The sequence below is a fragment of the Podarcis liolepis genome (genome assembly GCF_965112155.1).
Source record: "Podarcis liolepis genome assembly, chromosome: 7".
Lineage (NCBI taxonomy): Eukaryota > Metazoa > Chordata > Lepidosauria > Squamata > Lacertidae > Podarcis > Podarcis liolepis.
Window position 1 is genome coordinate 61,634,046 of NC_139561.1, and position 16,313 is coordinate 61,650,358.

At 46.1% G+C, this 16,313-nt stretch overlaps 1 protein-coding gene across 3 annotated transcripts in view; it reads right to left on the bottom strand.

Annotated features, from left to right (window-relative positions):
* Window positions 1-16,313, bottom strand: part of TINAGL1 (tubulointerstitial nephritis antigen like 1) — a 115,686-nt gene that overhangs the window by 84,990 nt on the left and 14,383 nt on the right. For 2 of the 3 annotated variants that reach the window (XM_083511632.1, XM_083511633.1), the window contains exons 7-12: window positions 15,597-15,747; window positions 14,250-14,439; window positions 13,745-13,790; window positions 11,909-12,032; window positions 8,547-8,592; window positions 1,764-7,476 (exon numbers count right to left, since the gene is read on the bottom strand). In XM_083511632.1, the coding sequence (XP_083367758.1) occupies window positions 7,333-7,476; window positions 8,547-8,592; window positions 11,909-12,032; window positions 13,745-13,790; window positions 14,250-14,439; window positions 15,597-15,747 (701 nt within the window). In that variant the 3' untranslated portion in view covers window positions 1,764-7,332. Of the gene's footprint in view, window positions 1-1,763; window positions 7,477-8,546; window positions 8,593-11,877; window positions 12,033-13,744; window positions 13,791-14,249; window positions 14,440-15,596; window positions 15,748-16,313 lie in introns of those variants that run through there. The other variant, XM_083511634.1, reaches the window with a different exon arrangement.

Consider the following 16,313-nt stretch of genomic DNA (forward strand, 5'->3'; position numbering starts at 1 on the left):
TGAGTGCTGTTGATTTCATGCAGTGCAATTCTCTTGTAGTAGAGACAAAGCAGACATCTTCACTTGTATCCTGACATTGTTGGGTTTTTTTTTATGTCGACAGGCCTGTTCAGTGGTTTCAACTTTTAAGATGAGCTGGTCAGTGATGGCTGTTGCCCACCAGACCGGGGAAGCTGCTAGGAGGTCATAGGGGCATGACCAATGAGCGGTCACAGAGGTGTGGCCAAATTGTTCTGGTTTTCTCCACAACCTCCTCCCTTGTAAAGTTACAGTGGGCACTTAAGCACTGCAATTTTGCAGCAGCAACCGGCTAAAACTGAAAAGTGCCTCACTCTGATTCAGAAAGGGGTCCCTGCTGTCACGATTCCTAGTGTGGATTCATGCTAAGCAAACTGTACAGAGGTGAGCCCTGTTTAATTCTCTGGGGATTGCCACCTTGTAAGTATGTGCAGGATTGTAAACCTGAACTGGCTGGTCTTAAACGTGCAGCACAGGACTGTTAACAAGTTACCCCATAAATTTCCAGAGCTTCTTTTCCTGGCCTGCTCCTTTCCCCTGGGGAAACCACTCGAGGAGTGGGGGCAGCGATCTGGTTGTCCCAGACTGCCGTTCATTCCGACTTAGAGCCAAAGAGCAAGTTTTCCCTGGGAAAGGAATGAAGAGAGGGAAAAACCACACACTCCTCCCATGCCTAGAAAGCGTTGGTCAAGCAGAAAACCACTCAGACCTGTGCTTTCTAGGCACAGGGAAAGAGGAAGTGTGAACGAGCCCTGATAATTATCCATCCAAAAAAAAATTACTCGCACACAGAAAGCTAGCTATCAAGGAGAGTCCAACTTTATGCTTGATATGTTCAGTTTTCACGCACAGGAATTTGGAGGTGGATGGGGGAGCAATCAATCTTGTGGGTCCCCACCTATTTCTGATAGTTTGGTATGTCCCAGGTTTATCAGAAGACACTCGAGGACACAGACAGGACTTCCTGAATGGCTACTGCAGGGGGCAGGAGGTTTCGCATCTAAATTGAGCCGCTGTCCCATTTTCCTGGCAGGGGACTCCATGAAGAAGGTTTTCCAAAGGTTAATGCATCCCAGCATAACAGGAAGCGAGACAATGGCCGAGGCTCTTATCTTGACTGTGCAGCTTTTCCAGGTGCTGACCTTCCCCCGCTCGGCTCTACACACATCCAGCGGGGGGAGGCATGCCTGCAGACGTCTCAGAGCAAAAGCCCCTGGGGCCAGAGCTGAGGCTGGAAGTGAGAGCAGGAAGAGTCTGCTTCTGTCTTTTCCACTTCCCGTGGTGCTTTGCAATGAGGCCAAGTTTTTGCCAGGTAGGCCAGGTTTGGGTGTATCAAAAGATACCTCTGGTCACAAAAGTAGTTTGGCTACAGATCAGACATGACACAAAAGTATGATGGCATTCCTGTCCTTTTCAATGTAAAACAAAAACCCACAAGATTGTCGTTCTTGACTCTTTTTGCAACTGACATTTTCTTGCTAAAATTTTCCCCCAAGAGGAAAAACCCCATCGGGACAAAAAAATAAAATAAAAAGCAGCCTCTTCAAGAAGTTACAAAGACGCCAGTTTTCCTTTGTACATTAATGAATTTTTCAAGTTTAAGTGTCTTTAGGAAAACCTCAGTGTTGGTTTCCAAATACCAGCGGATAACCTCTCCCAGTTCAGTGTGTGTGTTTTCCTGGGGTGTGCATGCTAAAATTTAGCCTAAGGCTCCAGGTGGAAAGAAAGAAACCAGCCACACACAGTTCTTGCCACTGTCTTTGATGCACTTTATTTACAAATAAGCAAAATAAATATAAAAAGGCTCTTAGAAATACAAAACCTTCTGCATAGACAAGATAGTAGGATTGCTTCTGTCTTTGAATAAGTTCTTGATCTATGCCTGATCAGAAGCAACTTCTTTGGAATGTAATAACTTGAGAATTTGGAGCAGGGCTCCCTGCCGCCGCTGCCGCCACACACACATCAAGTTTCGTTCATTCATGCAAGTGTCAGCTGTTAGTTGCAAAGGTGGAGATTCTCTCTATGCAGAAACCAGAGCGTGTGGATAATACACAGGTGCTCTGAGCCAGCTGAAGAGATCCATGTACATAAATAGACTTTTAACCCATGCATCACCTCCTGGATCAGTAATCTTTCCACGATTCTTTATGGAAAGCCGCAACAGACAAACTGGTTATATTTATTTAGGTTTGCAACATTTATGTCTCTGAGCGCTTCCAGGCTGTTCATATTTCTGGGTGGAATTTAGTCACATTCTGGGCAAATTCCGGTTGTGCAATTACAGTTGACTGAGAGGTCCTGGGCAACAAACCCACTCGGTCAGACTTTCAGCAATAGGGAAAGTGACAGGGAAATGCTCCGGAATGTGTGGGATAACATTAGCTGGATGCAACACCTTCCGCAGTCGTCCACCAGCCTCCCCACAAGCAAATCAGGATGAATGTTCACTAAACAGCAAACCCCAATGAGCCTCCCTGCAAAGAAGTCAGGATGAATGCTCAATAAACAGATTGTCTGGAAGTTCCCTGTTTGTCACCATTCGTTTTAGTTTTCATCTTTGCTAGCCCATAATTTGCACAAACAGCAATGACAAACCTAGACAGCATCTTAAAAAGCAGAGACATCACCTTGGCAACAAAGGTCAGTATAGTTAAAGCTATGGTTTTCCCAGTGGTGATGTATGGAAGTGAGAGCTGGACCATCAAGAAGGCTGATTGCCGAAGAATTGATGCTTTTGAGTTATGGTGCTGGAGGAGACTCTTGAGAGTCCCATGGACTGCAAGAAGATCAAACCTATCCATTCTTAAGGAAATCAGCCCTGAGTGCTCACTGGAAGGACAGATCCTGAAGCTGAGGCTCCAATACTTTGGCCACCTCATGAGAAGAGAAGACTCCCTGGAAAAGACCCTGATGTTGGGAAAGATGGAGGGCACAAGGAGAAGGGGACGACAGAGGACGAGATCGTTGGACAGTGTTCTCGAAGCTACAAACATGAGTTTGACCAAACTGCGGGAGGCAGTGGAAGACAGGAGTGCCTGGCGTGCTCTGGTCCATGGGGTCACAAAGAGTTGGACACGACTAAACGACTAAACAACAACAACAATTTTCACAAATGCACCTATATCCAGTCAATGTTATGCTGTGTGCTTCAAAGGGGCAGGGAGAGCAGGCACTAATATAATAGCCAGTCTCCTAACATGGGGAATAACTGGGTTCTGGGAACATTTTGGTCAATGGCGCCACCTGAAAAGGCAAGGCCATGCCTCACCTTTGCTGAATTTAGCAGCCAAGTCAGCTGTGACCATTTTGAATCCCTCAAGTTTTGAAATTATTTTAAGCACAGGCTGTACATGAGCAGGAAGAGGTGGCAAGAGTCCTGAGGTGGGAGAACAAGGTACATAATATCAAAGGGCAGGTGGGAGATCACATTATTCAATGTGCTGATACATTAAAATCTTATTGCAAGCACAGCAGAGTGCATGGCTGGGGTTAGAGCTTTTAAAACCAGGCACTCGTAACATTTATATCAGCTATGGTAGGGTTTTTCGTTACTCTCAGTGAATTATTTTTAAAACCTGGGGGAAACATTTCAAAACGGCATCGCCAACCCGCAGTCTAAATCAATTATATTTTATTCTTATAACCACTAGGTTCTTTCATCTCATTCTCCTGCATGACTTGGCCTCAGGTGCAAGTGATGACTTGCATGTGTAAATGTAGGGCTGCCATATGTCTGGAATTGCCTGGACATATCCAAGATTCGCCTGTTGAAAATGGAGTCCCGGTGGAATTTCCAAAAGAGGTTAAAACAACTGGGAACCCATAGCAACCCATGTTGAAAGTGTTGTTGTTGTTGTTTGTCGAATTTCCTTTAAAAAAGCTCTAAAACTTCAATTTTATCAGAGATTTTCCAAAGAAAGCTCAGCAGCTATGGCAACCCTCTGTAAACAGGCCATTGCAGATAAAATGTCGCAGACTGGAGGGATGTTCACTCAAACCTCACTACACTCCAGCAGCCATGCATTGGTTGGCCATTTGTAGGGTCTTCAGACACACAGCCTTGAGGAACCTTGAGAGAAACTCCCTTCTTCACAAAGATTTCATCACAGTTCAAGGACACCAGTTACTTCACACATTCAGCTACTGATGAACTGCACAGCAACTAAATGTAGAGAAATAAACTGAGACATGTATGCCTGTCTGAACATTCTCTGGAAGAGGGCTACCAAGTTTAGGCAATGGGTGCACAGGTGTACTGATGGCAATTCATTACATTTTCTTATCTTTCCTTTTTCAGTTAAAAGCTTTGATAAGGAAAGAAGAAGAAGGGATGGAGCTATAATAGCCAGGAAGTGGGCAGCATAAGAGGATTGCCCACAATGATTATTGCACAGTAGTTACAGATGGATGTCAGAATCTAGGCTGCTCCTAAAAACAGCTGCAGCTGCTGCCAACAGTTTAGCAAGGACAGCAAGTCAACCTAGGATGGAAGCGTGGACTGCAGAGCTTGACTGTATCCCCAATGCACATTTCCATTCCTAAAGCACTTTGAAATGGACAGGTATCCTGGAGGCAGTTCTGTTCTGCTTTCATGCAGTGGCCCAGTTCTCCCTGGTCAACCTGTGTCTGGGTTATACCACTGCAGACTGCGAGTGGAGGCACACATGGAATACTTTTCATGCCAAAATAAAAAATGCCATCTACCTGGACAGATGCCATGGAGGTGGGTTTGCACCTTGCTTTCTCCCTAGCATGCTTACTTTCCATGTTTTTATTTAAAATTTTCATAGAACAGTCCATGCATCCATCACCGCCACCTGCAGTCTGAAGTGGTATAGTCCCAGCCACAGCTTTATGGGCCTGTGAGTTCTAAGCCAAGGTCTGGGCTTAGAAAATCCGCAATCACCTGGATGTCTCTTTTTCTGCTTTGATCTGGGCACATGTACTTGCTGGCCTCTCCCTTGTTAAAACTTCATTTGGACTCCATATGGAGTGCTGGCACAGACGCTTACCCTAAAGCCTTGCTGCCTCGGTCAGGCGTGAACGCACTCCACTTTAATGTGCACTTTCACTCTCCGCTTCTTTCACATGAATGGGGGCGGCTCAGTGTTTACACTGATGCTTGTGAAGCTTGCAAAAACTGACAGAACCAGCCACGACGCCTGACTAAAGCCCCCTTTCATCAGCACCAAACTCCCAACAATGGTCTTACTAAGCCAGGGTGGGATTAAGCACCCAAAGACCCCCACATCCTGTACAGAAGGCTCAGAGACAGGCGCTAAAACATGAAAGAAAGGGACAGGGATAACTGGTAGGGGCAGAGTGAGGCCAGAGCAGGGGAGAATGAAGGCTTTCAATATGGATAATATATGGGCTGGTGCACCGAGTTCTTCGTGTCAGCAAAACTCTGTGTTTGCAAGAGATCTCGGGAGGGCAAATGAGAAAACAGCACAGGATTTTAAAGGGGTTGGGGAGAGAAAAGAAAAAAAGGATTTCCTATTTTCTAATTTGGAAGAGAGGAGAAATGGCATTGTGGTAGGGAAAGAGCACGGGGCTCTAGCAGGACAGGGGGCTGATTCTGGCTTGCTCTGCCAGTAGGCAGGCAAATGCATTTTTCAGATAACTGAAGGTGGTACAATGGAGTCATCCCCTGTGGCACAAACAAACACTCTGCTCTGGCACAGAGTAAAGCACACAGGAACCCCATGCCGAGTTCCTTCCTCCAAGATGCACAACTTCTTCTGCAAACTCCTGACATCATGATACGGTGTGTTTTCCTGCTACAGAACATTGGCCACCCTTGGCAGCAGTGTTCAGCTTAGAGATGTCATAAGGACGTGGGCTACGTTATGGAGAACTTGGCTGAAAGGTTGCCATTTTCAGTGTCAGCCCAACCTTTTTTTTATAACATGTTGCTTCAGCCTCCTTAATGGATAGTTTCTGCCATGTTTCAAAAATCTGCCAAATTAATTTGATCAGAGAGGATTGCCAGACAAATACAAAGGGTGTGAATACAATTAACAACAATGCCTCCTTCATACCATCCTCAGCTCTCTTGAAAACTATTGCTTGTCTTCCAATTGTTTGGTTGATCACCAGGAATCATAAGATACACAACCTTTTTTGGGGGGGAGGAACCCTAGCAGTAGTTCGTTCCACCACCCAGGTGAATTTACCACATGCCTGGGCAAAGCTATCTAGAAAAACCCAGTCTTTGGGGTTGTTTCTTCATTCTGTAACTGGATGCCATTTCTATTTCAGGATTGGGCCTCCAAGAATGATGGACCTAACTGAGCAGTTCTAGAAATGTCTTCTCAAAATCACAGCACTTCCTGTGATTTGGACTGACTCCTCTGTTTGTGAGGGCATCACCTGGTAGACTTGAGATTTGGGATTCATTCTTTTCTTTTATATGTAAGCCAGGCTGAGGTAAAGCAATGGGAATACGGAGTGGCTAGGAACGAAACTATGGGAGTGTTTACGAGAGACAATGTGTATTAGGCTGTGAGGCCTGATTGTTTTTGTGTGGTCTCCATAAGACTGGTGTTGGTACATGTGTGAGGAGAAGGAGCAGCTAAGGGGAGATCCCATGTTATCTGAGGCCCGAAATGGTTTGACATGAGAAGCCCACAACTGTTGGCATTACAATGGCTGCCAATTCCTCGAAAGAGGCTTGTTCCTGACTCAAACCACTGTCGAACATCAGGTCAGAGAAACCAGCACTTCTGAAATGGCTTCATTTTGAGGCACTGGTGAGGTGTACAAGAGATTACTGGATACCCACAGAAAATGAGATGCTGATTTGTCCTCCTATACAGTTCACTGTATGGCATTAGCCACTCTTCAGGCAAAATTGACAGGGTGTTCGTTATTTGCTTCTGATGTCTCTGTGGCAAACTTTGGGTTTTGAGTGTAGGCTAACAAAGATGCAGAGGAGCAAGGGGGTGTCAGACAGAATAACTTTCCTTGGTCCCTTCTGACAAAACTTCCCCCTCTCCAGCTGTTTCTTGAGTTCTCAAGGAGCTTCCAAAGTTTCCAAGAAGTCCATACAAAGCCTTTTAGACATACCCAGGGCTTCAAGAACAGTCCTAGGCCTCACACAGTCTTGTGCAGACCCCAGAATGTGGTCAAGAATTGTTCTCTTCAGAGACAGACACAGTGATGAAAAGGAGCTGTGTGGTGTTCTTTGGCTGATCCAGATCTCGGATTTGATTTTGTTTTCTTTTTCTTTTTTTTTGGAGAAGAAAAAAGGTGTGGGCAACGAAGTTCTCCCTGGTGACCTGCTGATGCAAGGTCTGCCTCCCAAGTTCCTCACTTCTTGTGGTGCATGTCTTCCATCCCGACTCGGCCCCAGACGCCTACCACAAAGGTTTCGATCTCACACTCATTTTCCCCACGGGCAATGCGGAAGTAGCCGTTCTCTCCCCAGTCCTTGCCCCACGAGTTGGCAGCAATCTGAAGCCAGAGACACAAAATTGCCCAGAAGATAACATGAGCCATTAATGGTTTCCGACAAAACAGCTTTTCACATTTATACTGCGCCGTAGCATTCATACATAGCAATCTTGTTGCCATCCTTACAGCAAGCGTGCAAGGCATGTATTGTCAGTATTATCCCCATTATCTTGCAAAGAGAAAAAGAGAAGCTCACCTAAGGCTGTCAAGTGAGTTCATGGCAGAGGCGAGTTTTAAACTGGGGATTCCTGCTTTGTAACACTATCTCATAGGGGCTTTGCTACACCAAGTCTCACATTAAAACGAGGATGGGGAACACTTTCATCTCAACAGGCCAGATCCTGAGCCCAGTGGGTCAGTGACAGGTGGAGGGGGCACCCACCTCAGGGGACCCTTTCCCCTTTTCAGCATGGCTTGATGCCACCCGCTACCAGCTGGTTGGTGGTGACTTCAAGCCCTGCTGGGATCGGCTACATTCCAGAGTTTCCAATCAGCTGACTGGCACTGTCTTCAAGCCTCATTTACAGCAGCGCTTCCTTGCAGACAGCGGGGCAGGAGAGATCCAGAGAAATAGATGTCTAGGATAACGAATAATTATTAAAAGGTCCCATAGTGTGCTTTGAAGGTATATGTTGCGGCCACTTGCTCAAGTTAAAACAAATTTGGGTCTGGGTCAGTGTCTCGATCGTCACCCCCCCACTGAGTTGCTCCCTGACACCCTGTTTAATGAGCATGCATCCTGATTTGTTTTTGGGGAGATCAGATGATGATGTGTCAAGGGAGTTTTATCACACACTTCCATTTCACCATATTTTTCCTTATTGCGAGTCTGATTTCTTAGGGAAGCAGGTTTATTTCGCAAGAGTTCCAAATCAGCTTTGAGTGCACAGGCTGAATTTGCCAGGATTTGACTGAATTCCACCTGAAAACAGTGACAGTCTGGAAATGACCTGACTGGGCACCCATCTATGCCACCTTGAACTCTATGATGGAAGACCTTGAATGAAATACATCAAATGAACAATACCTAAATTTGTGGCAATTCCTGGTTAAGAAACGGCAGCACTCACCCAGTATTTCTGATTTGATCCATCAGGCAGCTGCTCCTCTCCCCACCTGTGACACAGAATGAAAGAGACAGCTTTGTTGAGTGGTCCTCCTTAACATGTGCTATGCAAAAGATTTCAGCCACACATTTGCACACCACCCAGGCATCTTCTGATGAAGGACAATTAACAAATATTAGGGAAACTGCTTGCAAAAAAAAAGTGTATATTTGGAGTAATCGGACCAAAACGCTGATGAATTTTCATGCAGATCTTAATACAGTAATAATATTATTATGTGGAAACGTGGCAAACATCTTTAAGACTGGAACGATAAGAAACCAAAATGAAATTTGACAGATTCTTCGGTCCACACTTACAAATGAAACTGAGAGTGATAAATATTTTGCCACACTTTAACTAAAATATGATAAAGCCAAAAGGACCTGGAATAAAATATATGCTTCAGAGGCAACATCCAGTGTTTGGGCCACTAGGCAGCCCTGTTTAGGGAAGTTTTTAATGTTTGATCATGTTTTTAATATTCTGTTGGGGGCTGCCCAGAGTGGCTGGGGAAACCCTGTCAAATGGGTGGGGTATAAATAATAATAATAATAATAATAATAATAATAATAATAATAATTGTACCCATCCTTCTTTAACATGTCAGGAAGCTGTTTTATGACAGATTTGCTCAGTGGAATGCACTTCACAAAAAATGAAGCATTGTTGTTGCTTTGATTGCTAGGTTTTAACCAACCCCATTACATTAATCCTTCTGGTTTGAGAAGACCATAACAAGAGACCCTCTGGACTCCAGCATCCTGTTTTCCACGATGGGATAACCAGATGCCTCTAGGAATCCCACAAGTAGCACATGGAGGGGAAAGCCTTCCTTGGAAGCTGCCCTATACCAAGTCAAACCATGGTCCATCTGGCTTAGTGTTCTCTGCACTGTCTGGCAGCAGCTGTCTAAGGTTTCAGGTAGGGGGCATTCCTAGTCCTACCTGGCGATGTTGCTAGGGATTGAACTTGGGACCATCTGCATACAAAGCAGATGCTCTACCATTCATTATTGCCCAGAATCTGGAGGTTACAGATAAATATAATGTCTAGTAGCTGCTGGTACATGAATCTGTCTAGTCCCCTTATAAAGCCATCAAAGTTAGTGGCAGTACTTCATACTGCCTGTCTGGGAGAGATGCCCAAAGTTCTTGGTCAGGTGTTAGCAAAGCAGGCTTGGTGTCCGACTGGAAGGGGTTTCCCATTTCATTCCTTACTGATTAGCTCAGAATCTGGTCTGTCATTTCCTTCTGCAAGCAGCTTGAGAAGATAAGCCCAAGTGGAAAAGACAGCGTGATCTAGCTGGCTGGGAGCCCTCCTCTTGTTTCTCCTTAGCTTGCCCCCATAGTTCAGTGTTTTCCTTTGCCCTAAGCAGAGGCCTTTGCCCATCTCTGAGTGTTTTGATCTCAGTGTTGGAATGGGTAACTGTGGCAACATTCTGTGTACTTGCAGTCTGTGAGTCAAGTTAAAAAGACTCAAAGCATCGCCTGGTGCCAATGTTTTGTTTAGGTTTCTGCTGTATTCCCAGCTTGTTCCACTCCAGTGAGAATTCCTCGTCCCTCACACAGTATTATAAGTAGCATTATTATTATTAGCATTTCATCCACAGCAGCTTAGAAGTGAGAAGACAATCTATTCCCTTCCCTTCCCTTCAGGCTCTCAGTCTAAGGCACAGCCCTCAGCACCCTTCACAAACTACAGTTCCCAGAATCCCTTGGAGGGTGCAAAGCCATGACAGTTTAAAGTGATATAAAACTGCTTAAAATGTATACTGCAGATGATGCATCAGTTGTTTTAGCCATAACAGACTAAAAACACGCACAGCAGTCTCCCCATTTCATCTGCGAAACGTTGGAGAGCCTTTTGCATGCTGTGGAATAAGTCTCTGAAGCCGTTTCAGTCCTGGTGAAAGAGATCTCAGAGGGGAATCTGCTCCAGCTGTGCTCAGCTCACCCAAAGAATGACTCTTTCACCCGGCTGGCGGCTGTTTGACGTCAGAGAGAAAAGTTCTCACTTTCCCCCCAAAGAGTGGCCTTATCTGGCAGTGACTAGTTCTCAAGAGCCTCTACTCTCCCCCTGAGGGGCCTCTCTTGTTAGTTTTCCTTCCTCATTCCTCGAGCAGCAGTGAGCTGGCATGGATCAAACTCCGCTGTCCAGTCAGTGCCCACCAAATGAGGGAAAGTGGAGAGGAAGCCACGAGGCACCGCGGAGAGGAAACATGTTGAACTCCCTATGGTGCCCACTATCAAACACACACACAGAGAGAGAGACAGAGGCAGGCAGAGTAAGCTCCAAAGAGTCACAAGGCCAGGCAGTCATCAGGGGTCCAAGAAGAGCCACAAAGAGGAAGGAGTAATATGAGGAAATTCTGCCCCCTCTTCTAGGTTAAAACAGTCTGTGGAGGATGTCCTCTGCAACTCTCCCCCCCCCCCCAAGCCAACCCTGGGAAAAGAGAAGAGGCCTTCACCTTCAGAAGCACCTTTAAAAAACAAAAACAAACATTTTTCTTTACCCAAAGGTCTCCTTTATTCCTTTTTCCTGCAACTGGTGCCCTCTCCCAAATTCTGGGGCCAGGGCCAAGCTCACACACCTCTCAACCAAAACATACACAGGCCATACATTCATACGTTCATGCCATACATTTATAGCACCATGATAGCATTTTAACCAGTCATGCCTCCCCCCCAAAGGATTCTGGGAGCTGCAGTTTGTTATGGGTGCTGAGAGCTGTTAAAGGTAAAGGGACCCCTGACCATTAGGTCCAGTCGCGGACGACTCTGGGGTTGCGGCGCTCATCTCGCTTTATTGGCCGGGGGAGCCGGCGTACAGTCATGTGGCCAGCATGACTAAGCCACTTCTGGCGAACCAGAGCAGCGCACGGAAACACCGTTTACCTTACCGCTGGAGTGGTACCTATTTATCTACTTGCACTTTGACATGCTTTTGAACTGCTAGGTTGGCAGGAGCAGGGACCGAGCAAAGGGGGCTGACCCCGTCGTGGGGATTCAAACCGCCGACCTTCTGCCCAGCAAGCCCTAGGCTCTGTGGTTTAACCACAGTTATTAGGAGGCCCCTATTGCCCCCACAAAGCTACCATTCTCAGAGTGGTTCAACAGTCAATTGCTTTCATGCCCTGCTCTGAGGCTCTGAGAAGCTGCTGTCCACTGTGGGAAACAGAACGCTCGACTGAACCACCTATTGGCATGATCCAGTAGGACATAACATGTGAGAATACCATGCGATTGGATATTCCTGTGATCAGTAGAAAGGCAGCCCCTGAACACCTCTCCACCAACATTACCCCCTCAAGCAATATCCCTCACCCAATGACTTTGACGGAATGGGTGCCGTGCCGTCGGTACTGTTCTGGCTTCCCAGCTGCTACAGATGTGTGCCGATAAATGCCACTTCTATACATGAAGAAGTCTTCATGCACCTCCATGATGGCTGTACAAGAAGAGAAAGGAGATGAAGTAAGCAACAGGAAAAAGTCGGCAGGCACAGACCCTCCACCTCTGACGTCGACTTCACCACCAACCCTTTGGAGGCCTCTCTGCACTACAAACGTGTATCAGTTTTATAACTCTTGTGGCTTGCGCATTCACACTTGCATATGTGCACCCCAAAGGATCCTGGTAATTGCAATCTGGCAGAGAATCCTTTGTTATACTCACAAAGCCAGAATTTCTTCAGAAGATGGAATAATTATTAAGTAAATTTGCTGTGTGAACACACCATTTAGATTTCTATGATAGGTAGACTCGCTGAATTTCCATCAAGAAGCAGGTGTGCATTTCTGCACTATGGATGATGGAGCTGATCATGGGGGCCAGAAAGGATTGTGATTGGGCTTGCAGGGCTTGGAAGGCAGGAGGTAAAACTTGGGCTGGTGGTGGTGATACCCATTGCTAGTAGTCTGCAGGTTGTGTGTTTCCATTTTTGAAAGTCAGTATGGCATTGTGAACAGAATGCTGTACTTGAATAGGAGGGAGCAAATTAAGATCAACTGACCCTAACACAGGGTTGTATCTAACTACGTTTTACTCAGAGCTGCTCCATTGTGATTAATAGGCCTAGCTTAGTCTTACTCATTCATTTTTATGGGTCTACTCTGAGTAGGACTAGCACTGGCTACAAATCTTGTTCATCTATCATCATCATCATCCTACTACTACTACTATACTTTTGAGATTTAGACCACTGGAATTAATCTATTTTTCTTTCTTTCCACCTGTCAAACTTTTGAACAGCTTTGTGGTGCTGAACGTCCAATGTGCTCTACTTTAGAAGACAAGGACGTGGCTTTCATAATATCTAGCTCCAGACACAAATTAAGCCCTCCACCCCCACCTACCCAATGGCAAAACTGTTTGTATGTAGTGTTATATGTTTATCAGCACAACACTTCCATGATTGCTGGTGCTGGTGAAATGGAGCAAACACTTTCTGTGTGTTCAAAGAACATGTGAAAGGATTACACAGGCTGCCCCCTTCCTTGCTGATGCACCCAAGAATGCCCCCTTCCAACTATGTGCAGGGGGGGTGGTTCATGACTGGACCTCTGATCATAGGGCCTCTTCCCACATGTGATGAATGCACCGGTGGCAGAGGGACACGCAATTTCCTATTAATTAATGCATGTGGGTTTTCTTCTGTCTTACATCACTGTCTCAGAAATCTCAGTCATAGATGTCTGTGAACCATTGAAAGCCAGAGTCCAACTCCCTCGAGCTTAATCATTGATAATTTCCTAACGGAGGGTCTGTCTCGATTGTGCCTATCCTAAAGATCACAAATCAACTTCTACTGGGTTCTCTGAGGGTTACAGGAGCAGTGCAGGTTGCTGTGACAGAGGCATATTTTTTTGTACAAAATATGAAAAGACAACATTTTTGGGAGCTGGCTCCCTGTTCTCATCATTGTGTCTTCCATACTGGGCACCACAGTGCTGTAAATAATCGTTTCTACACCAGGCTGGCAGTGGGGATAAGGCTGCCAAGTCTATGCCCTCTTCCTGGCCAGGACATAGCACTGGAGCAAATTGGACCTCTAAGGTTCTAAATGCTCAGGTAGACTGCTCTTCCTCAAAGTGCTTTGTGGAAAAGCTCTGTAGCTACAAACCTCTCAGGTTTTTTTCCTGGGGGAGACCCATAGCTCACCTTGCACTGGTCCATTTTCCATCAACTCCTTCATGATCTCTTTCTCCTGCAAGCAGACAAAAGAGTAGCAAGGCATTTTACACACATATCATAAACAGCTTTAAAAACCCCATAGAAAGAAGGATACTTTGTAAAATTTCCTCCCAATATTCTCCACCATTTTTGATGGCAGATCCCGCTGACAGCACCCCAGAAGGATGCATAGGCTAGGACTTGGTGGAAGATGCAAAAGGTGGTCAGGCTGCCAGCATAGTTGATGCTGAAGCTTCACCTTGCAGCAGGAAAATACTGCTTTGTGACAAAAGAAAGAAAATCTGCTACTGCAACTTTTAAGGGTGATCCCCACCACAAATAAAGTACTGGGACCCTGCCCGCCCCCACCACAAATATAGATGTGCCCACCAATAGGACAGAGGATTTAAAGTGGCTATTTGCACACAGCTCTAGCTTGAAAACCCTGCCCAGAACGATCAGCTGTGCTCAGCCCATGCTCTACAGCACTCACGTTGGAGGAGAGGCGATACGCAGGGGTGGACTGGAAGATCTCATTGGAGTCTGTCCATGGGTTGGGGCAGCGTGCTGTGGCTTGTCTCTTGCCCCGGCCAGTAGAGCGGCTATGCATCATGCAAGGGGTTGCAGGTGGGGTGCTGTCTTTTTCCTGGCTGGTGAAAGGGTAGCATTCATCCGTCACCACTCTGGAAGACCGAAGGTGGGGGAGAGGGAAAGGAGAAAAGTATGAGATTTTGTAGGTAACTGAACGGCTTATGTGGAGACTTGCTCACTACCAAGGGTGATGTTAAGAACATGGTCTGTACCTTAAAAAAAAAAAAAAACCCTCTAACCCGGGATGGGGACAGCATGAACAGGGAGGTGATGATTTAACCTTTCCCTCCTATAGAAATGGAAGGAGGAAGGGATTCACCCCCCCCCCTGCAATCAGGAACACAGTATGGGGGGGAACAGTTTAAAAACACCTTCCTCATGTGTCATGGTCCTGATCTTCCACCCCTTGCTCCCCCCACAAAGCTGCAATTATTTATAGATTTTTTAAAGATACAAGCAATACCAACCCACCTGCCTAATGCCATCCCCTGCTAGTTGTGTTGATACTTTCCCCAGCCTTCTAGCCTTTCCAGTCATCAAAGGCTAATAGCCCCAGCCCTCCAGCCCTATAACAATGCCAGACCAGTATTGCCTAGCAGTTTTCAAGACACATGACAAGGAGAGTAATGGAGGCTGATCTTCTGCGAAAGACAATATGTACATAGGAAGTTGTCTTATTCAGAGTCAGGCCACAGGTCCATCTAGCTCATTAGATAGTAATATGCCAAGGAACTGTTCTACCATTGAACTTTGTTTCTTCCCCATGACTGCTCTTGTGTGCAATTTTTTTTTTTGGGGGGGGGATTCTAATTCCATACACGCTAGTGGTGAAACACCCCATGCAGAATCATTGTGCAGCAGATGTAAACTCCCCAGAATCTTCTGCAATGCACTGGCCTTCCATGGTAGATATATGTAGAGGTAGAAAGTCTGAACATCACAGTTCTCTAATTCAACAGCCTGCTGTAAAATGACAATGCCTGAACATTTGAGTTTAAGTCAAATTCAGCATATGATCCCTTTGTTCTTTCTGCCTTCATGGACTCACGGTTGAGGCAAAACTGGGGGCCTGGCAGAATCTAGGAGATCCAAAAGGGTTCTGGAAAGCCTCCAGTGCTACACTAGGCCATGCCACATTTGCACAGAGACCTTTTCTGTCTCGTGCAGGTTGGCAACTTCATCAACTTGCATTGCTACACCAGGTTCCATTTCTGAATGTGACGAAGTGGACTTTTTTGCACAAACTCACCCTCTCCTGCGCAGGAACCACCAGGCCCCATCAATTCGGCCCCCGCTACAGCCTTGCTGGTTGCGAGTGTTGCAGGAGAGGAGGTTCTGGGGCGATAAGGCGGGAGTCATGTGTCCCATGGAGTGGATGGAGATCCTGTCCGAGGCCACCGCTGGTGAGAAGACACATGTGGTTAGAAGTCTGGAGAGCTAGTAATGAGGATGAAGCCAGTTTCTTGAATCACAGGACCATTAGCATGGTGCTGCAGTAGCGTAGAGTTGATGCAGCTCTCCTATTTGGATTTTCAAAGCATAAGGAATCTCCAGATTTAGGGAGGAGAAAGTGAGGGGCAGCAGTAGTAGGAAGAGAACACCGGATGGATGAGAGGGAACTAAAGGGGACACCAGGGGTTCACAATCTGCATTAAGATGAGGTATGTCTGGCCCCTCTATGTGTGAGAACAGCTTGTACAGGGAAGCCTAGGGCGTTGCTTGAAAGACTATGAGTGATGCCCTCTCAAGAACTACGGTTCCCAGAGTCCCTTAGCATCAGTACAATGGGAGGAAGAGGCAACAGAGTGTCACAGCAGGAGGGTGGGACAAGCACAGTGATAATAATCAGGGACACAGACATGCCAAGGATGTTGGAAAGGAGCCAGTACTGCTATTAAGATTTACAGACCTCTAAAGATGTGTGAGTCAATGGATGAGGCCCATTCCCAGAGCACCTAGAAGAACT